At 38.4% G+C, this 24,394-nt stretch overlaps 1 protein-coding gene across 5 annotated transcripts in view; it reads right to left on the reverse strand.

The window, feature by feature from the left end:
- Positions 1 to 24,394, reverse strand: part of Acn (Acinus) — a 333,736-nt gene that overhangs the window by 134,341 nt on the left and 175,001 nt on the right. For all 5 annotated transcript variants that reach the window (XR_010860744.2, XM_067151131.2, XM_067151132.2 and 2 more), the window contains one exon: positions 14,724 to 14,754. Coding sequence is in view for 4 of the 5 variants with exons in the window: in XM_067151131.2 (XP_067007232.2) it covers positions 14,724 to 14,754 (31 nt within the window). In the remaining variant the exon portion in view is untranslated. The remainder of the gene's footprint in view (positions 1 to 14,723; positions 14,755 to 24,394) is intronic.

Genomic DNA, 24,394 nt, shown 5'->3' on the forward strand with positions numbered 1-24,394 from the left:
ATTGATACCTAAATCAGAAATGTTCAAGCCAGTGTTCTGTACTTTCATGTGACTAATCAATATGCCAATTGTGTACATAGTTGAACTTGCCACTGTTGAGTTACACAAACATATGTGTGTTCCATATTATATAACCTAAAATTGGATGGTAGTAGCAGTAAGGTGATATGTGTCTTCATGAACGATGCACACTAGTCATGCATTAGACATACCAACATTAATGATCAGTCTAAATTAGTCCAAACTTTTACCACTATATGTGATGTTTTTATGCACAATACAATTTTTATTGCATGTCAACTGAGGATGACCCCCTAGGGGTCGAAACTAGTCTTGACTATTTGACTATATTTACTTGCTTAATGTAAAATAAATTTGTATTGATAAGGTGGAGATTTGTATATATATTGTTTTTCTGTACAGTTAATACCAGACGCTCATTACAACACATAGGCGAAACGCGCCAATTACAAATATCTGGGGAAGGTAAACAAACCGCATGACAATTTTGACGAGTGAATTACCTATCCAACGGCATGTGAAGATTATGATGAGTTTCTTAAAACAAATTTAAGTCAGTTTTGGAGTACATCACTATGGAGGATTAATTTGTTGTAAGTTAAAGTTAATTTTCAATTTTTAAAAAATCTGCTAATTATTGCACACAGATTATTAGCGTATATACATTAGCCGTTTTCCGTACATGTATGTAATTGGTAGTTATTTCAGTATAACAAAACTTCGCAATAACAAATTAATTTCTGAGGTTTCCAAAATTTTGTTATACTGGTATTTTACTGTAAATATTTTCATCAATTTTTTATATTTTATTTACTTATAAATAAAATAGTGCATGTACCTGAGCTTCAGAATAAGACTCCTCAATGTTAGCTGGCTTTAGCCCACTGTTGAAACTCTGAATTAAACTTTTGCTCAATTAGAGCTTTCAATAGAGATATCAGTTCATGTGGACTGCCTCTTCACAAGAGTTATGTTTCATAAGTGCTGTAGAAAGATATTCGGGCAGATTAGGAAATATATGGGGGGCTTCTGATTTTAATTTCCACCATTGTCTTGGTATCTCTACTCTTTCACCATTCACTCTAAACGAGTCTAATTTTTATTAAGAAGTTATCGCAAAAAATGAATATCACACACAAAATAATGAGTCACTTTCAGTCTTTTCTTCGTACAGCTTTTTCCAATTTCGCAGGAGAACACGATTATATTTAGGGGGTCTAAAAAAATGCCTACCAGAAGATGATCGGTCATATGCAGATCTGCATTTGGGTATGAAACTCGTCGGCATGTTGTGGCAGTACTTCAAACATAATTGCAATGTAATCAACTGTTTATATAACACTATTCATCAATGAATACAGCAATAATATAAAATGCCAAAACCTCTCAACTGTGTCAATGGAGAGCAATATAAATTCCAATAACTTGACACGAATATAACCAGTAACGACAAGTCTCATCTGTTGGCGACTCAGGCGAATGAGCTACCACTGTGGGAACAATGGCAGGAGGGTACTCAGAATGAGGAGATAAAGGCTAATTTAGGAATGAACTTGATGGATGAAGCTGTACGCATAAACCGGCTTCGGTGGTGGGGTCATGTGAGGCAAATGGAGGAGGATAGGTTACCTAGGAGAATAATGGACTCTGCTATGGAGGGTAAAAGAAGTAGAGGTAGACCAAGACGACGATGGTTAGACTCGGTTTCTAACGATTTAAAGATAAGAGGTATAGAACTAAATGAGGCCACAACACTAGTTGCTAATCGAGGATTGTGGCGACGTTTGGTAAATTCACAGAGGCTTGCAGAATGAACGCTGAAAGGCATAACAGTCTATAATGATAATGTATGTATGTATGTTTATTCAGAAGTAATATTTTAATCAGTGGGTAGAGGCAGTATTGCAACAGCCAGGACGGGAATTTTATCATTTCCGTGTCGTCGAGAGGCGAGCTACTTGGAGCTGGATTTCCCGGTCGAGCAGGCAAGGTGTGAGTTGGGAATTTTTTATGTGTCCTTCAGTCAGCTGTGTACCACGTGACCAGTGGGGGAGAGCAGGAATGCCGATCGATAAACCCAAGGCCGATTCACGTCTAACTGTATCAGCCAATAAAAAGATAACACCCGTCTGAATGCAGGTGATCAACCAATCAAAAATGATTAAGAAGGCACACCTCTGTCTCAAGACAATTATGTTGCGGTATTTCCGAAAGAATTGACTATTCTGAACTTGGACTCTGACTGCTTCGTTTGCTGCTTTCTGACGTCTTCACTTCACTGGGGAACTTTACTTCGCCAACCTCCTTGAATATTAAATACTTGGCAGTTCAGACATGTTATAAAATCTGTCTACAAATTTTAGAAGAATATCAAAAAGTTACGTATTCCAACCAACTTATTAATCATCGAGTGTGGGTTCTGAACATATTCTAAGGCTTGTTTATCAGTTTCAGCTCATTTTACTGGAGAAATAGAAGAGGAAGACTACTTGGAGTTCGACAATATTTCGAGATGCCAGTACACCTGCAAGTTGAAATCCACCGCTGTTTCCTGTACGTCTTCGCAGCTCCAATGAGTTTCTAAACATGTGAGGCATCTTCAGACATGGAAAGGGATACAGTTCGATGGTGGGTGACTTGACCAAGTCCTAGGTCATCCGCCAAAATCCAGTCTTCAACATTCACTTGAGTACCATATTTAAAAATTAATTTCTATCTATTTCTGTACACTTACTGTAAACATAGTCCTTTCTTATTCATTTACAGTAACTTCTCGTAGTATTTCAGTAGTTAGAGATTTCATTCCTTCTTTCCGTGGTGCAAGGTAGCTTGTGATGTTGTGTAAATGTGTATTGGATTCTATTAGTTAGTTAGTTTGAGTGAATGTCTTCAAGATTATTCAAAATTTATCGTACAGTAGCCTACACAGATGTGACCATGCACGGTCAATAATAATAATAATAAAAATAATTCAACCTTCATGATGGGTTAAAAATATTAGTAAGGTCAAGAGTGTAAATATTATTTATTCTTGTATAAGATTAATGTGTGCTCAGATTATGTAACTGTGAGCCTGGAACATGGCTGTATCTTGACGGATCGTTATTACATTTACTGCACTGTGATATTTTGGACTTGGAAATGGATCTATTATTTGAGGATTATTTTGTAAATCCATTAATTGAGTCTAGTGGGAAGAGAGTATGTTGCCCAACATAATTTCTTCTGATGGAGCACGTATTAATTGAGAGCCATAATATTTAGGGAGTAATAATAGTGTCACAACTCATGGACCGTAAGCGTGTATGCTTAATTTTGACCTGTGTTATAGGTGTTTTTGGAGGTTATTTTTCTGATGATATCTATCATCAACATTCTCTTGGACATCGTTGTGAACTCAATCTCATCCGATTCGTCGCAATGAAATTTAGCCGATACCATCATCATAAAATTTTCCTCGACTTAGATTAAAATCTAAAATAAAAATCAAGGACTAGTATTCGTGATAAATATTTGTTTAATATTACCGTGTATCCTTGTGTGAGTGTTGTGTGAGTGATTTATCCATATTTTGTGAATTGTAATATTTTTCTTGTAGTCATTTGATGTGATATCCTTTCCGCTGCGTGCGTATTTTTGATCGATTTTGTGTCATTTTGTTGTGGACATAATTTATTCAGTTATGAACCTTTAGTGAATTTTATTGAAAAATAAGCTAGAATAGGATCTTATTTCTTAGAAAAAAATGGATAAAGGTCCATGTCCGTGGATGGGAATCACTAACTGAGTATTGTTAACCTTACACAACCATTAATTTTGGAGTCAATGAGCAACACTGTGATTGACGCGGCATCAAATTACGCAATTTTTGTTAATAATTTTAAAATCTGAGAAAATGATTTGAAAATAATTTCATCGGTAAAAATTTTATTTTATTTTTCAATTACTGATAGAAAGTGATAATTTGATCATTAATAATAAATGAATTACAGAGGAAGCTAATTTAATTTTCAAAATAATTTTATTTAATTTGAGGAAGGTATTCACAAAAATTTATTTGATTATTCTACCTAGTCAAAGTAGGCTAATACTTTACAATGGCGAAAAATGAAAGTATCTGTTGTGTATCATTTTGAAAATCTCAGCAAAGTGGTTTGCAGCCAGAAGAGATACAATTCCATGAAGTACCGTCTAGAAGGTAATTAAGAGAAAAGTAGCTGTAGGCGATATTCAGGCAAGGTCCTAATAAAGGAAGTAGTTGTACAGCCTTTACACCTTATTTCAGAAGGTTAGTGGATTCCTTGTGGTTAGAATTGTGACGGACAATCACAAAACAAAAGTCTTTATGTTTAGGCCTAAACATTTTGGATAACATCAAATATCCAAATAATAATGCCCCAATCATTCTATAAACAGAAAATCAAATCATAATTTGCAGGTACTTTGTTCATGTTGTTGAAGAAAGGATGGAATGTGACTTATGTGTCAGCAACAATCTCAATGCCTAGAGCTTCGACACAACTAAATGGAATTGGTTATGTATCAGGACAGAGGAGGACTTGGATACCGAAAATCCTGTTTAGTTGCTCTGATACAGCATCTACAGGAGTTTGTCGAAGCAGCTGTACCCTAATATTGGAAGTCCTTCAAAATTATGAGCATAATACGAGGACTTGCTACTTCTTCCCTTTCATAATGTGTTCTGTTACAGTGTGAAGTCAAGGAAGACCGAGCTTGATAGCTGCAGTCGCTTAATTGCGGCCAGTATCCAGTATTCGGGAGATAGTAGGTTCGAACTCCACTGTCGGGAGCCCTGAAGATGGTTTTCCGTGGTTTTCCATTTTCACACCAGGTAAATGCTGGGGCTGTACCTTAATTACGGCCATGGCCACTTCCTTCCCACTCCTAGCCCTTTCCTGTCCCATCGTCGCCATAAGACCTATCTGTGTCGGTGCGACGTAAAGCAAAAAAAAAGGTCAAGGAAGATCAGCAAATCGTTAGTGATATTATCCTAACCAAGTTCATAAGACGTTTTATTAATTTATATTGCGTTGGCAAGAACAAAATGTTAGCCGCGTAGTGTATCGCTCCAAGCCTTCGTCCAGGAAAATCTTTAAATTGCGACGTGAAAAATTCAACTACGACTTGATACAGGTAATATTACTTCCGCAGTGTAACGGTTAGCACTATTAGCTGTCATCCTCAGAGGCCTTGGTTCGATTCCCAGTACTGCCAGAAATTTAAGAATGGCAGGAGGGCTGGTATGTGGTTAAAATTGTACATGCAGCTCACCTCCATTGGGGGTGTGCCTGAAAAGAGCTGAGAACACGAGTTTACTTTACCAAAATGTAATATTACTGATGTAATTTACGAGCTTCAATGAACATATGACTATACTGAGTAATGTTTTCTAGGCTGCCATAATAATAATGCATTAAGAACTTTGTGTGTCTATGCCTGCATTTAGTGGGGAATTTTTGTCGCAGCCTATTCGCAAGAAGCCTTGCACAGAGCAGACAGTATAGGAGGATCGAGACGGTGGTGGTACATTCCTGCTTGATGTGGCAGCCAGTATCTTTCCTACTCTTTTTCAGTGCAACAGTTTTTTTTGTGCTTTCATCTGATACTGTTTGAATTTTGCTACCCATTCATCCCGCCTAGTTTGTACCTCTACTTCTGTCTCTTCCCAGATTTTGAATAATACTGTCCACGACAGTAATGAATAACAATGGTGAGAGTGTGCTACCTTGTTGGACATCCTGTGTGGTATTAAACCATTCTGAATGGCCATCCCTAATATGCACACAGCTGCTACAGTTCTGGTACATCATCTGAACCTTGCCTACAATATATTCAGGCATTCCCAGTTCTCTAAGGTACTCCCATATGACTCGTCTATGCACCCTACCATATCTAGGTCTAAGAATACTACATTTAGGTCCTTCTCTCTCTCTCTCTCTCTCTCTCTCTCTCTCCCAGTGCTGTTCCATTAACATTCTTAGGGTGAAGATCAGGTCTGTTGTTGTTCTACTGGTTCTAAATCCATGCTGCTGCTCTTTCAGGGCAGGTTCTATCACTGCTTGCAGTCTTGTTTCAATAAAAAAAAAATCCCATTATTTTCAGGCCATGGGAGAGAAGTGTGATACCGGTAGCCCTAGAGTTGGTACACTATCTTCTGCTTCCTTTTTAAAATAAGGGGATAATAATACCTTTTACCTAAGTCATCTAGAACCAGATTTTCACACCATATTGCTGTCGATAGCCACTGCATACCAGGTATTCCTGTATTCCTGCTGGTTTGATCATGTCGACCCCAGCTGACTTACCACTTTTCACCCTTTTTTAGAGCAATTTCCAACTCAGACCAAGTAAGTGGAGCATCATCTGTCCTCGGCCTTTTTTCCACCTTCTCAGTAGTTTCTCCCTTATTCAGGAGTGTATCCAAATTGGTCATAATTTCTTTTCCAATTTCTTGTTCGCTCCTGACTACATTCCCATTTACTGTTTGTGGTGCTATGATGTCCTCTTTGTCAAATCTCTTGCTTTTAACCAGGCTATACAGCATCTTCATGGTTCCTTCATCATCTTCCAATAGTTTTGGGGTAATTAATGAATGTTGGTTTTTGTGGCTCATTGTATTAACATCAAGAAATAAATGAACTGGACCCACTATATATATATATTTATTTAATAATAAAGCCAAGCTTTCAGCCAAATTGCATTGGCCTTCATCAGGGCATGTGAAGTTTTGCCCCCGACAGTGATCAAAGAAATTCTCTGAAGGAACATGGAAGTCATGCCCATACTATCCACGGCCTACCCCACTAACTGGACTCAAGGGTCGTGGCGCTGCGCTGAGGTGGTTGGGAGGGAAGTTACTGATTCACCGCCCTCTGTCGACAGTTTGAGTGCGTCCCGCTGTGCTGTGGAGGTGTTATGCGTGTATTTCTGCAGTACAATTCTCCACTTAGTTGATAACATGAAGCTGTCTTCCCTGTTGATATTATTTGGGCACAGCTCTATCTCTATGGTTTCCCTCACAAGACGAGCATAGAAGTCTTTTACAGGCGCAATGACCTTTGCCTGGTCAAAGAGGATTTCATGGTCTGTACTGTAGAAATGTTCTGCTATGGCAGACTGGTTTATAGGGTAAATTCACCCCAACACTTCTCCATCTCTACTCTCATAATACTTTTTACTTCTAATTTCCTATTTCGGTATTCTTGGTCTAGGTTATGTGTTTTCTCATCTCTCAGTTGAATTGTCACCATTTCTGTTTTTTTCAACATCCCTCACTTTCTTGGCCTTATTTCGTCTTTCTATTGACTCTCTTACTCTGTCATTACACCAGGACATCCTTTTATTACTTACTTTCCTGCTTGTTCTTCTGCACACTTCTTCTCCATTACTGATTAAACTAGTTTTAAAATCATTCCATTCCACATCACTACAGCTGGACTCTGACATTGGTAACTTGCTTTTGATCATTTCTTGGAACTTCTATTTACAGTCCTCTTCCTTTAGCTTCCAGTCTTTAAACCTTGGTATCCCCTTCCTGGTCTTCGTCTTCTGCACTTGGATTCCTGTCGGGTCAGCCACCAGAAGCTTATGGTCACTATCAAGACATTCACTAGGAATATCACATCTCACACTCGTTTTCCACACCTTATGTCAGTTATCATGTAATCTATTACAGACTTATAGCTACCATCCCAGTTGTAGCCTGTTATTTTATTTCTTTCTTCTAGGACCATGTGTTCTTTATCAGCAAGTTATTCCTTAAGCACAAATCAAGTACCTGAAAGGCCCCATAATCCCATCATATCCAGTTGTATCTACTCCTACCTGGACATTACAATCACCCATTAGTAGAGGTGTTAGTTTTTGTTAATTAGTATTAAACAAAAAATCAAATTTAGAGGTTACAATGGTTTTATTTTCACATATTTACAAGTTCCGGGTTGTCCAAGAGTGAATTTAAATCGCAACATATTGCAAAATTTGTGAATAATACCACCAACACAACAATCTATGAAATAAAAGCTTTTTTTCTAATTTTTCCCCCTAATCGCTTCGAACATTCTTGTCCACAAGCCGATGTTCGAATTTGTGTGGTATAAATTTGTGAATGATGTATTGTATTGTTTCCCGATGGGCAATCAATACCAAGATATATTGTTGACAGTCTCGTTACGCGGCGACTGGAGTATTGGAGTAAGTCTTGGATAGTAGCGGCATGGCCGGTGGTGAACAGTTGTTATCCCATGGCGTGAATTGTTTGGCTGACTACCTCCAAATAGTTATGCCATTGTTGTTAAAATTGCGAACTACATTTGCCTCCTGTTATATCGGTAGCGAGTATGATTCGTAGTAGGGAATTCTACATAATTTAGTAATTTAGTGCTCAAATGGTGCATTATCATCGAAACTATCCCCTACCTCTACCCATTAGTAATAGGTTCTCATCACTTATACCGTCCGACCTGTTGGCCGAATGGTCAGCGTACTGGCTTTCGGTTCAGAGGGTCCCAGGTTTGATTCCCAGCTGGGTCAGGGATTTTAACCTTCATTGGTTAATTCCAATAGCTTGGAGGCTGGGTGCCTGTGCTGTTTCCAACATCCCTGCAACTCACATACCACACATAACACTATCCTCCACCACAATAACACGCAGTTACCTACACATGGCAGAAGCCGCCCGCCCTCATCAGAGGGTCTGCTTTACAAGGGCTGCACCCAGCTAAAAATAGCCACACAAAATTATTATCATCATTTATACCGTCCTCTAGTTGTTGGAGGAAGTTCAGCTTTTCTTCTTCACTACAAAATTGCTGAGGGGCATAGACCTGCACAACTGTTAGATATTCTCTTTTCAAACACACCTTCACTTTAATTAATGAAAGTTACATCAGAAAAGCAGTTAATGTCCTTGTCAAGAACAAAGCCAACTCCATTTCTTGCTTCTGTCTTATTTCCACACCAGTACAGTTTGTGTCCATCATTCGGTAGTTTTGTGTTGCATCCCTTCCACCTAAGAGGTTAATGCGCCTGGGCTTCATCATATTTGTTATTTCGTTACATTTTCCAGCCAGTGTTAAACTGTTCAAGGTAGCAACTCGGAGTATGGCTTTTCTGTTACTTTGCATCCTTTTGGTGTTTCTTCTTATACTGTTTGGATGAGCTTCAGACTTGTTTGAGTCATCATTATTACCAAAAATACTCAAAGTTTGGTCTTAAGTTGAGTTATTTTTCGTTCCGAGCCTCGTTCTTTGGTTGAAAGCAATTTGCAAAGTACTCTTCCAGCCGACTTGCTAGGCCTATCGCCAAAAAGGATTTTTCTTTCAGGGTTTTTCGCCCTTAGCCTTTAGCAGTCTCCTGCCACATCTGCAAAGGAGCAATTCATTGATGTATTTGAGTCATTTCCTACACAAAGGTTTCATCAAATATCCCAAGGGGAACTCTTCCACCCATAGCCATTGGTTCACACTTAGGTTGTCAGCTTTGGTACTGGCTGCCCCACCCTCAGCCAGACAGTCGCAGGTTGTACCGTGTACTGTCACATACAGTAGCGGGATTTCTCCTGACCTGACATATTTTGAGAAACGGTAGGTGCTATATGTTACCCATGGATACAAGTTAGATGTACAGTATATGAAGGATATTGTTCTGTCTTCAAAAAAGTGTCTGTATTCAATAAAAACTGTTAATAGTATTTATGATAAGACCAGGTATATATTGACTACCAGTCTACATATCACCAACTACATAAATTTGAAAATTCATTAGTTTAGTCACAGGTCCACTAGAATGTATCAGAAAGCTATAGCTATGCGTGTTCAAGGAGGAATAGCACAGATTTTGTGAAATTCAAACTCATGTCAACAGTAATATCAATAAAATGATGATTTTATACTATTTATACTATCAATCATGTAGTGATTTACATACCTACAAGAATTTGACAGAAGTTAAGTCTATATGCGCACAAACAGAAAGAGATGAGACTACAGTAAAACCTCATTAATTCAAAGTCGCTGGGACGCACAAATCGGACTTCGAATTACATGATTTCGAATTAACCACCAACTCCTAATTCAGAAATGCCAACCCTTGCCGCATCACAAAATATTCCAAGACCGATTACTGAATGCAATTAGCCTTGATTCACAGTTTAAACCTTTCAAATGCCATGGCAAAAGTCTATATCCAAAATGTATCCAACAAGGTGCATTTACAGTATTCAAATAATGCACTTTGATAACTTACTGACAAACATAACCTCACACAATGAAAGAAACAAATAAAACTGCATGTTTCAAACATGAGAATAAATCTATGCTGGCTCCCCTGTGCACGTGTTGTATTCATTGGACTACTGTAGTGTATGCATTTTAGATGCTCTGTACTTGCACGGAAAGTACCAGATGCCCTTAAAACATCGTGGCTTATCGAACTTTCCTGTGAAGAGGGGAGAAAGTCTCTTGCTTCCGTCTGCATTACAACATACTTCGATTTCCCGCCACGGCACCTCTCTCAAAATTCAGAACTGTCAGCCCTTTCGGTCTCACAAAGTATTCTAAGGGCCATTTTCTCCAAATCGAGTTAAACCTGGTATAAATTAAACCCGTTTAACTTTAGTACTTAGTTTAAACTTGCATAAATTTTCTCCACCAATTTCTGACACTTGTTTAGTTTAAACGGGCGAGCTGTCATTGGTGCTAACGTAGGCTGCACTGAAGGAATAGTCGAAGGCATGGTCGATTGGAATTGACCAATCAGAGCCAAGTAATTCAATGAACGACATTTTTGTAATAATATCAGCTATTTGTGGTGAATTAATGCTATCGTACGTAGTGAATAAAGAAGAAATTCGGCGGGATATTGGCTTTACTGACAAATAAATTGTTTACATTTGTGCGAAGTGTTGTGTCATATAATTTTACCCATTTCTGTCCACAATTTCTTGGAACGCACTTTTATTTCTTATTTTTCTCTGTCATGCTTCACCATAAATAAGTACCGTGGGCCTAATACGTGTCTTTTGATGTCTGCATTGTCTTACGGAACACACGGGAACGTTGTAATATTAAAATCCTGGTCTTTCAGCAATAGGCCTACGGTATTCCTTTCCTCAGAAAATCAACATTTATGTGAATTTCAAGTAAACAAATTCCAAGCATGCTCGGGATCTATCTCCTATTAAAATCCATCGCCCTCGGCCGGGATCAATCTCACAAACCTTGGATCCAGCAGACAGACCACTGAGGATATATTATTTGAAGATGTATTACTTGATTCCATATTCGTTTATAACATAACCAAGTTCGCGATATGTCGTACTGTATGCATAATACTCTTCTCCCTATAGCATTAATATTTCTATTGCTGGTATGCTGGCAATAGTTACGACGAAACATTCTTAACTATAATTTATTCTATTACAAGTGTACTAGCAAGCATGAAACACTTTATTGTTTTTCTGATCCTATAAATACATAATCTAGTGATTAGAAATTGTATACCACCGCCTCTCCTACCGTGCCGGTCAACATTCTGATGGTAAAAATATTTTCGACAAATTGGATTCGAACCGTCTAGTCACAGATTCGGACGATGCTGACCTAACGCTTTAACGACCACAGCCACCAGACATGGCATGGAGGGCAGGCGTATTACACGACTTATGTAGGAATATGTTTATGCTTCACATTACAGTATTCATACCACCAACAGTATTTTACAGTATATAATATTATAAGGAGACTGCAATTTAAGGTCTGTGGTCCCCGTTGTTAATAAGAAAAATGCCTGCTGCATCATATCTTAAAGCAACCAGAATCAATACTTCTAGTGAAATAGCATTATTTCGTGCAGTTGACGTTTTAAATGAATCCTTCTTCAATACTAGACAATCCTTGCTGTTCGCTTATGAATTATAAATCCATCAAAAAACTCCGTTACATCCAATTTTCCAAGATTGTAAACTTTTGTTGGAATGCAGCTTCTTAAACTCACTTGCACATCAAAATTATTTCCTATTTAACCAAAGACTTCAATAAATTCTCCCATTTTTCTAATGCTAATACTAGGTTATAATTTTAGTATGTTTTCTATTAAAGTGCTGCAGTACTGGTAGTCAAAACTAACCCTTCTACTAGGAAAATCACAGATACATTAATAAAATGTCAAGAAGATTGAATATAAACAGCAGTTTAAACCTACAATATAGAAGGTTTAACTTTGAACCAAGTTTAAACTTGATACAAAGTTTAAACCAATATGGGGAAATGAATATCAGTTTAAACTCAGACTTAAACCAGATTAAAATAAACCTAGTTTAAACTCATTTGGAGAAAACGGCCCTAAGAATCATTAATGCATTCAATCGTTGATTTACAGTTTAAACTTTTCAAGTGCCATGGAGAAAACTATTTCCAAAAAGTATGCAACAAAGTGCACTGACATTAGTCCTATTCAAATATTATGCACTTGGATAAATCACTGGCATACATAACGTCACGCAACGGAAAAAAAATCCACATGATTCAAAGACTAAGACAAATATTGCTGGCTCCCCTGTGCAAGTGCTTTTTTATTACTTTACTGTTTGCTTTTTTTACATGCCTAATACTTGCACAGAAAGTGCCTGACGCCCTTAAAACATCGTAGCTTATCGAACTTGCCTATGACAAGGGGAGGAAGTCTCTGGCTTCCGTGTGCATTAAGGTTTCAACACAGTAGAATGAACCACACCCTTGTACGATTTCCCGGCTGGCACTTCTCTCGTTTAAAACCTTAAGTCCGCTTGGGCTCGGCATTTAAAAAAATGATGCAGTTTCGTCGACAATGACAATATTGTTCGGTGCGCACATATTGATTATACGAGCCACTCTTTTTCACCAACTGTCGGCATCGCCAGTGCTTGTGGATTCTGCTTCTCTGCTACATGATATTCTGGCGTTCCTTAAAACGCTGAATACAAAAGACTTACGATTTCACTTGAGCTTAACAAATATGAAGCACACTGTAAACACACCGAAGTGAGTGAAAGTGCGATTAGCTACCCCTGTAAGTTTCGGAAGACGCATTCTACACGACGCGGAAACATTTTTTAATTTAAAATACTCTGTAAAATACTACTTTTTAAAAACTTAAAGGCAGTTTTGAATTAAAAGTCTGAATTTCGGTAATGGGACCGACATTTTGAATTATCGAGGTTCTACTGTACTTAACACGTTCAGTACCTGCTTCTGAGCGGGACACTTGAATGCCTGGACCGGCCATTTTCATGCCCGGCCCACTTGACGTGCATCACTTATCACAATTTACAATTACTCCTAAACTATAAATGTTAGAAAAATGATACTTTGTGCTTACCTCTAGTAAATATTTAAGGTGCGATATCTGGTGTGACAGGTTTCAAAATACGTCTAATTTTATGCAGCCTATCTGTACTTTCGGCATAACGATTACTGTCACCGAAGTGAAGAAATGAAAGAATATGAAGGAAGCGTTTTCGGAACATTGTTTTAGAAAATATCGTAGTATGAATAACAGGGTCTTCGGTCCAGTACATTTTTATATCAGGATTTTGGACTAATCGGTTTCCATGATTGCATGATCGAATTCTTTGTGAAAGGCCGGGGCGCCGCACTTCTCATTTGACTCGCGTATAGATTGGTCTGCACACACACATACTGATAAAATTTGTCATTCATGAAAATACTCACGTAACTCAAAATATACTGCTTATTTTCTATTTGAACGTTTATACCTGAATTCTTTGTAAATGGGGAATGGGTGGACAATAACTAGTATGATATGTATCAGACGCTTCACTTTTCTCTATAGGCCTATCGAATTCGGGAATCGCAATTTCCTCGTCACTCTCACTTTCACTATCTGAGTCTATTTCAGGAATAAGTTCATCACCAGAATAATCATTGTGAACAATATCTATTTAATCTTCCGTAAGACATTTTGTATTATAAGCCATTATACTACACTCGGTAAGGACGACACGCACTGCATTGGAATCTCAAGTACCGCCTTGACGCGCGAGGAAGTTATGAGATTTTTCAGCTAAAACTGCTGAGATAAACATGGGCCCACTCAACGAGAGGGTTATCTCAACAAGGTCAACCAACTTCCTGCTACAACCAGTAACGCTGACTAAGGTGTAAGAATGCATAGATGACTAATATAAACAGCATTCCTTCGCGCGGAACATTAAACGTCTTACGCCGTCCACGGCCCGCAGCATAGGAGCAGGCTTGAACGTCTTACGCCGTCCACGGTCCACAATGAGTTAAAACATTTTTAAAAAGCAGAACAAGGGAGCACAAATTTTGGCAGATTCCAGCACAGAAGTAAAGAAGAGTTCTTAGCTTTAAAGATATGGTAACATCATCTTGACAACATTAAAACTTTACAAGCTAGAACAAAATGATGTTAGACTTATAGAGGTCTATACCACACATGGAGGCCGGCAACATGTAAATAAAACTAGGCCTACACAATGTATGAATGCCGGCATAAAAGGGTTAATGTAACCTTAAGCTTAAGAAATATGAAAAGCTATCCAATTTTGTTTCAAAAAGGAACAATGTCATGTTGGCAGTCTGCTACACAAACAGATCCTGCTCATACTCTCTACCTATGAGAAATTCATCACTGAAATGATACAAGGTTAACCTACTTACCAACTTCAGAATTTTTCTTGCCTTGGTTCTCCTGCAAATAAAGAGAAAACAATGGCCAATCATTCCTTGAAAATGAAGTTATGATACACTAATAAATTATACTTAACATTTCCTCCATAAATTTAAACAAGTCAGGCACTGACTGACAGTACACTTATAATGAGAAAAGTAACATTTTTCCGAACATATTAAAATAAAACTACTCAAGACTGGTAAACAAAAAGAACTAGAAATACTTCTAGAGAAAAACAAAATTCAAATTTTGGCAGTTCAAGAAACTAGATTCCTAGATGAAAATGTAATAGACACTTGTAACTACAGGATCTTTAAAGGCAAACCAGCAATCAAAATTATGAAGGGGATGCCACTACTTGGTACAGCTTTCTACATTCATAAAAGTATAATAGGAAATGTAACAGAATTTAAATCCAACTCGGAAAGAATATCTCTCCTATCAATTAAATGCAAAAACAAAACGTACACACTTGTTAATTGCCATGCACCAATAAATGAAGACAATAGGAAAAACCCTCAAAAAACAGAGGAATTCTGGGTTCGTTTGGAAAATGAAATATCCAAAATTCCAAAAATGAACACCATATTACTATTAGGTGACTTCAATGCACAAATAGGTAGAGAAAAAAGAAATTTAGAAATGTAGTAGGACATTACCCAGCCCACAGAAGAACAAATACAAATGGTAATTAGGCTAATCAGTTTGTGTCAAAGCTATCACCTGAAACTAATGTCAACCTTCTTTAGAAAACTCCCCAGAAAAGGTAAAACATGGATATCTCCAAACCCAATGTTAGGAGAATTTCAGTTAGATCATGTGGCTGTTTCAAAAAAAAGTACAAAAGAAATTATGAATGTGAAAGTAGTAAGGAATGGTGAATTTAATTCTGACCATTATCTCTCTAAAATTAAAGCTAAACGCCTACCTAATAAAGAACAAAGAAAGCCACAGAGGTTAATAAAATATAATGTAGACAGACTTACTATAACAAAAGAATCAATTAAAAACTACCAAGACGAAATTAAAGTGGCTAAACAAGGCAACTGGCAAGAAATATCCAACGCAATTAATTATGCAGCACAGAAAACATTTGGGCCAATAAAAAATAAAATGAAAATATGGTGGAATGAAATGTGAAGAAGCTTTAGCAGAGAGGGCTAAAACATGGAAATGCTCAAAGAAAATTGAAGATTTTGATCAGTTTAAACAACAAAGGAAGGAAACAGCAAGGATAATCAGAAGTACTAAACGAGCCTTTCAAAAGGAGAAACTTATAGAAATGGACAAAAACTTTATAAAAAATAACATCCGTGACTTTCATCAGACTTTTAAGAATGAATCAAAGGGGTACCAAACTAGAAATGTTAGTTTCAAGGATGAAAACGGCAGAATTGGACTAAGCAATACTGAAAATTGTGAGATATTAGCAAGATATTTTGATCAACTTTTGAACTCTCCTGAACCAAGTCATAAATTAGAATTTCAAGATATTGATGAAAATTTGAAAGAAGAGATACCACCAACTATAAAAGAAACTGAAGAAGTAATTAAAACCCTCAAAAACAACAAAGCTAGCGGAGAAGATATAGCAAATGAGCTACAATTACTCTTTGAAGAAATCTGGAAATCTGAAAAAATTCCTGAGGAATGGAAAGTAGCCTTGATACATCCACTCCACAAAAAAGGTAATAAACAGGACGTTAATAAAGACAGAGGAATATCTTTATTAGCAGTGGCATATAAAATATTTTCCAAGATTTTATTAAACAGAGTAGAAACAACACTAGACAATCATTTAGGTGAATATCAAGGTGGTTTCAGGAAAGGAAGATATATTTAATCTTAAATCAATAATTCGCCACAGGTTACTTAATTCAAAGGACATTGTAGTCATGTTTGTAGATTTCAAAAAGGCTTTTGATTCTGTTGAGAGAGAAACTATATATAAAATAATTCGAGGATTTGGCATGAAGTCTAAACTGGCAAATCTAATCCGTGAAACACTTACAGACACAGTCTCTAAAGTGAAATTTCTGGGAGAGATATCACAGCCTTTCAAAATTAAAACTGGTGTACGACAAGGCGACGGACTATCCCCAATTCTTTTTAATTGTGTCCTAGAGAAAATAGTGAGAATTTGGAACGAAAAACTTATTGAACTCAACATTTCACCGATAAGGTTAGGAAGAGGAAACAAAAGGACCGAAATAAATTGTCTTGCATTTGCAGATGACTTTGCAATACTTTCTGAAAATGTGACATCTGCTATAACCCAAGTAAACGTCTTGGAAAGAATCGCCAGCAGAACCGGCTTAAGAATTTCTGCAGAAAAAACAAAATTTTTAACAAATATTTGGGATGCAGCAAAATTTCTGAAAACAGATATTGGCCAAATAGAGAGGGTAAAAAAAAAATTCAAATATCTAGGGGAAATAATCCAAGAAAATGGTTTAGAAAAATCTGCAGTAGAGGAGAGGGTACATAAAATGGAGAGAGCTTATGGTGTCATCAAAGATATCTACAATAAAAGATGCCTATCCAAAAATGCAAAAATAAGGCATTACAACACAATAGTGAAGCCAGAATGCCTATATGCAAGCGAATGTCTGGCATTGAACTATAATTTAGATAAACTAGAAATACTAGAAAGGCGAATCATGAGGAAAATATTAGGCCCACAAAACACAGCAGAAGGTTGGAAATTATCCATAAACATTAACTTAACTTTGATCCGCCCAAGATTTTATTTTTTGAGTATCATCTTGCAACTTTTAGCGTTGGATAATGTGCACATGAAGATCCCGGAAAATGTTTCATTTTATTTATTCGACATGAAACTTTCGAGGAAAGGCCCGTGCCATATATGGCATGCTGGGCGGTAGTGCTGTCTTTTGTTTCACAATATGGAAATTTGGATGTTATTCTGCATTTGGCTTACAGATACTGTATGCTTTTATCCAATACTTTCTTTTGTAAATCATCAATATACAAGTTTTTCTTCAATATTTGCATATATTACAGTGGCGGCTCGTGGATATGAGCAGTGGGAGGCGCGCCTTAGTTTCATAATTCCATAATATATCTCAAGTTCTTCAAACCATGTCATCAAGATACACACTTCGAACACTATACGGTGCAATGCATATGCAATTATTATTATTATTATTATTATTATTATTATTATTATTATTATTATTATGCGTGAATGGTCCCTTTTGGAACACACGAAGCTTTATTTATGATATGCTTTCATCTGTTGACTAAAGATCCTCTTCCTTTCTTACGTCCACTTGGTACCTGCTCTTTTTGGTACTTCATTCTCTGGAGTAACTTCCCACGTGTCAATTTTCTTTCTATATATGTTTCGATTCAAAATGTCTTCGGGTTGAATTTGTGCGTTCTTCATGTCCACTTTTGTTTGTATTATTATTATTATTATTATTATTAACATTTGCCTGTTCTTGTCCACGATCGAATTATGTTTACGAATAGTTTTGCTGTAGTGATCACTCAAACAAGACACGACATTGACTTTACCAAGCATTTCAAAGTCCATGGTACTATTGATATCACCCCTGTGGTTATCCATTTATCTCCTTTGCTAGAACGGGAGAATAGCAGGCAAGGAATGCAGTAAAAGATTTCTGAGATATCACTTCCACATATCCGCGCGTTCTTGTTATATACGTCAGGAGAATTAATTTGTCTTTGGAAAGCTCTATTTTCATTTTCCTTGGTCTCCGGTCTTTTCAATGAGAAGTCTGGTGTCGGCCTACCACACTCCTTCAGTTCGACTTTCTTCTCGATAGAAAGAGAAGAAAACGTTAGTTCTTTAATATTTCGATGGTAATCATACTGTACGAAATGCAAACATAACACTACGCCTACATATAAATCACAACCTTTCTCCTAATTTCACCTCGTCACAGTCGCCTCGCGAGATCATTCATCAACACACAGCTAAACATCGCGCTCTCCAGTGAGTATGGCCAACATGAGTCAAGTGCGAGGAGACAGTAGTTACAGTCGTTACTCGTTTCGTTAGTTAATAATCCTAAAAACTACAAGACTATTTTAAATATATACCGGCACATTTAACTCAGGTAAGTGCCTCAGTAAAATAGTTCCTAGTTTTAGGAGAGAAATGGCACAAACTGACCCCTGTTAAATAGAAATCAAATCAGCAATGTTTCGGGTAGGTTGGCTGCAACCATGGGTCGCGGCAGAAACGCGCCGGAATCTCCGTTAGAACAGCACATCTCTACTGTGCCTCTGATTGGCTCCCTCAAGGCCAGTCGAGCGAGACTCGGAGTATTTGGTCCGCTCTGAGAGAGCGCCCTCCTGCACTGGGCCAGCAGCGCATCGGGCCGCAGTACAGTACAACTCGCGCCCTTGATAATAATAGTAAAATATTTCGCGTGTTAACATTTAAGATTAAAATTCCCTAATTTAATGGAACCCCGTGGGGGGCACGCGCCTTAGCGCCTCCCAAACGAGCCGCCACTGATATATTACAAAACTAATGCTTTTCCAAACCTATTAAAAATATCTAGATGTTTGACTTTTTTTTTGCTATTTGCTTTACGTCGCACCGACACAGATAGGTCTTATTGCGACGATGGGATAGGACAGGCCTAGGAATTGGAAGGAAGTGGCCGTGGCCTCAATTAAGGTACAGCCCTGGCATTTGCCTGGTGTGAAAATGGGAAACCACGGAAAACCATCTTCAGGGCTGCCGACAGTGGGGCACGAACCATTTGACTTTTGGTGCTAGGGATGATTTTAATAGGGGTTGTAAATGACCTGAGTTGTTAATTGTATGAGGAAATGAATTTACATTTTAAGTAATAAAGCTAAAATCTCACAAGTTACCCAAATCACTTATTTCATCTGGAGGCAATCAGACAGTTTGTATAAGGATTTATAGCAGTGGTATGTAAGTCACCTGTTCATGTACTGTAAGTACTGCACTAACGGTGATGTTCTGAAAGTCAAGTATACGCTACTTATTACCTTTGTGCGTATGCTAATCAGTAAAACAGTCTACACATTAAACCTACATTGCACTTGGTACACTGGGTTCTAGGCTTAGCAAGGCAATTTTCTCTTGCTCCTGGAATTGTAGAAAGCCAGTGATGCATTTCATTGTACTGAAGTTCCTGCACTGCATTATGTCCAAAACAATGAGATCTGCTGATCATGGGAGCAGCTTTGTAGCATGTGAGATAAGTGTGGACAATTGCTTGTCGAAAATCAAGTTGATAAATGCCTTCTCGAGACATGGGGTTCAGCTGCCATGCATTATGCATTCCTACATCGATGAGAAAGGCAAATATTGCCCACCACCACTTTTTTCTCTGTGTTCGCTCGAAGCCGGCTACCAGGTAAATTGTCGACAAAGCCAGCTCCATATTCATCTCCATTGTCATCCAACAAAACTGCAGCATCTGGAGGATCGATGAATACCTTTTCTACGTCGAAAAGTTAATCATCTTCCAACAAGTCAAGTACTTCTCATAACGAAATTCTCTTGGAAAAATGTATGAACCCATAAATGTGAGGCACATGAAAATACAGGATGAATAACTGCATAAAAGATATATTTCAACAAGAAAACCGCAATGTGTCAATTTTATGTGAAAGTTTTACTATGTGTGATTAAAAATTGTTAAATTAAAACATACAACTTTTAGCCTACACTATTATGTGTTGCTAGGTTAATAAAGAAGAATGAAATGAACGGAAAGGAACATTAACCGAAATGTCCGTAGTATGGGCGCCAGAGTTCACCAGAATGGATCCCTCGAATTTAGGTAGAGGATGATAATTCTTTATATCCCAGGGCGTGTACATAATGCTGTGTACTGGTACATCTGCTTCAGGCCTTACCTAACCTTCTGAAAACGACAAAATACATAGGAACTGCACCTAGGTTCATCAATTACTCCACTGATTCTAAAATATCTAACTACATTCTCAATAAAATCCGTGCAAGAGCACCTCATCAACACACCAAAATAAACTTATAATACACAAACAAAATATTACTGGAAGACTCCATATTTACAACAACACAGAAAACAGTGGGAAAACAAAAGCGAGAACTAATCCACCATTTGTAATTAGTTCGTTGAACAATGTACATATATGTAGCTAAGAACCCTTCACTGTCCCTGTATCAACACGACTTGCCAATTCTCATAATCAGCACTTGTAATATCACACAGATACTGTACCTCGTAATACTGTGTTCACCGACTTTAACACTTTTTGTAAAGATATATACATTTGAGCAACACACGCTTGTCGATCCTGAACATAAATTATGGAAAGCCTGAGATAGCTTTCACCAACATATAATGCCAGAACGCCACAACTGCTACAATATTTAATGCGTAAGCACTCCACAATTAGTCGATCAGCCACTTTCCACGAATATAACAAGACTATGTTCCACGAAAGTTTCAAGTTCAGTCCAGTACATTGCAACTGTGTCACTACCGTATATCCAGTTTCACTACCGTGTGTTAGCACTCCTTCATCCCCGTACAGTGCGCCCGCACTACTTCCTTCTTGTACAGTGTGTCAGCACTCCTTTCCCATACCGTGTGTCTGCACTCCTTCTTTCCCGTACCATGTGTGTGGTCTCCTTCCTTCTCGTACAGTGTCTCTGGTTCCTGCCACATGATCAACCTTTACAGACATCAGCTTTCCCCTTCCTCTCACATGATACGCTGAGATTGATCCTCGCCAGCTAATCATGGTAGATCCTCTTGTCAAGACCATGCCCTGAATTTCTTCTTGGTCCCAAGACATAAACAAACTCTGGGGTGTTTCACATGAGTCATAGACCATTCCTAGTACAACAACAATCTCATCTCACGTGACTTATGCAAAATTTCCAAGTTCCAATATAGCAATGTTTTCCCAGCCGTATGGTCAAAACTAATCACTCATACTACATATATGGAGACCTCCCAGCTTACAAACATAAATGAAAATATATACAAATAAAATACTGATAATAATAATAATAATAATAATAATAATAATAATAATAATAATAATAATAATAATAATAATATATCGAATAATGACAATAATATCTCTCATTTCTACAAATAGTTTGAGGGTGTGATATATGTACTATCACAAATTATAACAATTATAGGCTGAGTTATACCAGGCAGAAAGACAGCACTTCCGCCCTGCGTGCCAGAAAGTACCACCAAACTTCTACTTCAAATGAAAGGACACCAATCATTCCAAGACATAGCTAATCCACTTACATTTAAGCACCTTAGAGAAAAATATACCACAACAGGGTCCATATAAATAACTAGAGAAGCAAAACAGAAATTACTAATTTCAAACGTGCGGCCATTACTGGCAGTCATGAAAACAAGACGACTTTTTATGTAGCTATACCATACCAATGAGCATAATATGCTAAAATAAACCACGTAAGATGTTAGGCGAGACTTATCCGAACTCAACAATACCGTAGTAAACAATACAATGTGCGCGGTTTCGATAATAAGACTCCATTTTGCAAGAAATCAGCTCCATTTTCTGTATCAAATACTATTTACAAAGACTTAATAATAATAATAATTTTCCACCTTTTTGATATACACTGACTTAGCAAATGTCATGGGATAGTCACCTAATAGCGTGTGGGGCCTCCTCTGGCCCTACGAACTGCAGTGAGACGCCGTGGAAGTGAGTCAACAAGTCCGTGGTAGTCCTCTGGACGCAGCTGACAGCAAATCGTTTGCAGAGCGGCCGCCAATGCTGGTCTGTTCGTGGGTGCAGGATCCATGGTACGGACCCAGCTTTCCAGGACATCCTAGATATGCTCGATAGGGTACATATCGGGGCTCCTGGGTCGTTGGACCTCCGCTGCAGGTTCTTGGAACCATTCCCGGACGACGTGGGAGCGATGTGGCGGCGCATTATCATCTTGAAACACCGCAGAACCGTCTGGGTGCTGGAAGGTCAAAAATGGGTGGAGATGGTCCCCGAGCAGCTCAACATACCGTGTGCCATTCAAAGTCTCTTTCAGAACAACTAGGGGACCCCTTCCGTACCAGGAAAATGCACCCCAGACCACACCTTCGAGGCAGGTGGGATCCATCGCTTCATGTGGTCTGCGCCATGTCCGACCATATTACGTTACGCCACTGTTCCAGTGTCCATCCCTGGTGACTGGCGACAAATGCGCGTCGTCGTGCCCGATGATGTTGGGTTAACAGCGGCACCCGTGTGTGGTGCCGGCTCCCATACCCCACAGAACCCATGTTCCTATGGATTGTCCACTGGGATATATGTCTAGCACAGCCTGTGTTGAAGTGAGCCGTGATTTGTTGCACGGTTGCCTGTCTGTCTCTATTGACAATCCGTCTCAGATGTCTCCGGTCACGGTCATCGAAGGTGGCTGGACGGCCGGTCATTCGTCTGTTGTGGACGGTGACACCCGCATTCAACCATTCACGATACACCCTGGGCAGGGTTGATCGTGTGAAGCCAAATTCCCACACCACTTCCGAAATCGGACTTCCCATCCGTCGGGCACCGACCACCATACCCTGTTCGAACGGTGTCAGATCACGACGACATTCCATGTTACACCTGTCACATGCACAGCCACTGCTCACAAGGTCTCCTATACAACTGCCGCTGGCACAGGGAGCGGGTGGTGCGCAGACAACACACCTGCGCATTAGTCCTCCGTTATCCCACGACATTTGCTGAGTCAGTGTATATGTATCAAAAAGGTGGAAGACTTTTATTTTTATTAAGTCTAGTCGGTGTAGTTTGCTGTGCCATACATGACACGCTGGGCGGATCCAAGTTAAAATTGGCATCGTAATATCGCCAAGAACCCGTCAAAAATTTGCTGGCAATACCTGTTTCACGTATTTTTACAATAAGACGATTCATCACAAAAATATTCCTGCTGGATATCCAAACTACATGATATCAAAGATATGTACTCCAACATTCCTATTGTAGATACTATAAAAATTGTAAGAGATAATTTAATGCAACACAGTAAATTAAGTAAGGTAGAAATTGAAGAATTTTTAACATTACTAGTATTAACTTTGGAAAATAACTATTTCGTTTTTGACAACAAAATTTACAAACAGTCTAAAGGCCTAGCAAAGGGTTCGCCGGCTTCAGGTATTTTATCTAACGTATTCATGTATTACATTCAATATATAGCTGAGACGGGCAACCCGTACCCAGCGGCATTCAAACAATTCGGCAAATGTTTGATCCCCCTGGCCACTCACTGTCCTAGCAGGGGGTGATTTATGACGGCAGTGGGCTTTAAAACGAAAGTTCGCATTCCCCTTCAGAAATCCTCACAGCTCTGTTGCCAATGCACCTCTTGTTAAACAGTCGTCAGCCTCTTTTTTCAGCTAAGACAATTCACACTTGCTTTGTTCGCTGTTTGAAAGTTTTTGGATTATTTCTTTGCTTCGTTAATTAATATTTGTGAAGTGTGTTGCTTTTCCCTTCGCTTCATGCAGTAATGTGGAGGCCGCGGGAATCACACCTGGAAATTATCGCATCAGAAAATCCTAAATTAAATCTGCCAGTGCACACAAACAATCTTCAACCGAGCACCAGTAACAGTGATATTCGA

This window comes from Anabrus simplex, chromosome 7, assembly GCF_040414725.1.
Source record: "Anabrus simplex isolate iqAnaSimp1 chromosome 7, ASM4041472v1, whole genome shotgun sequence".
In the NCBI taxonomy this organism is placed as follows: Eukaryota; Metazoa; Arthropoda; class Insecta; order Orthoptera; family Tettigoniidae; genus Anabrus; species Anabrus simplex.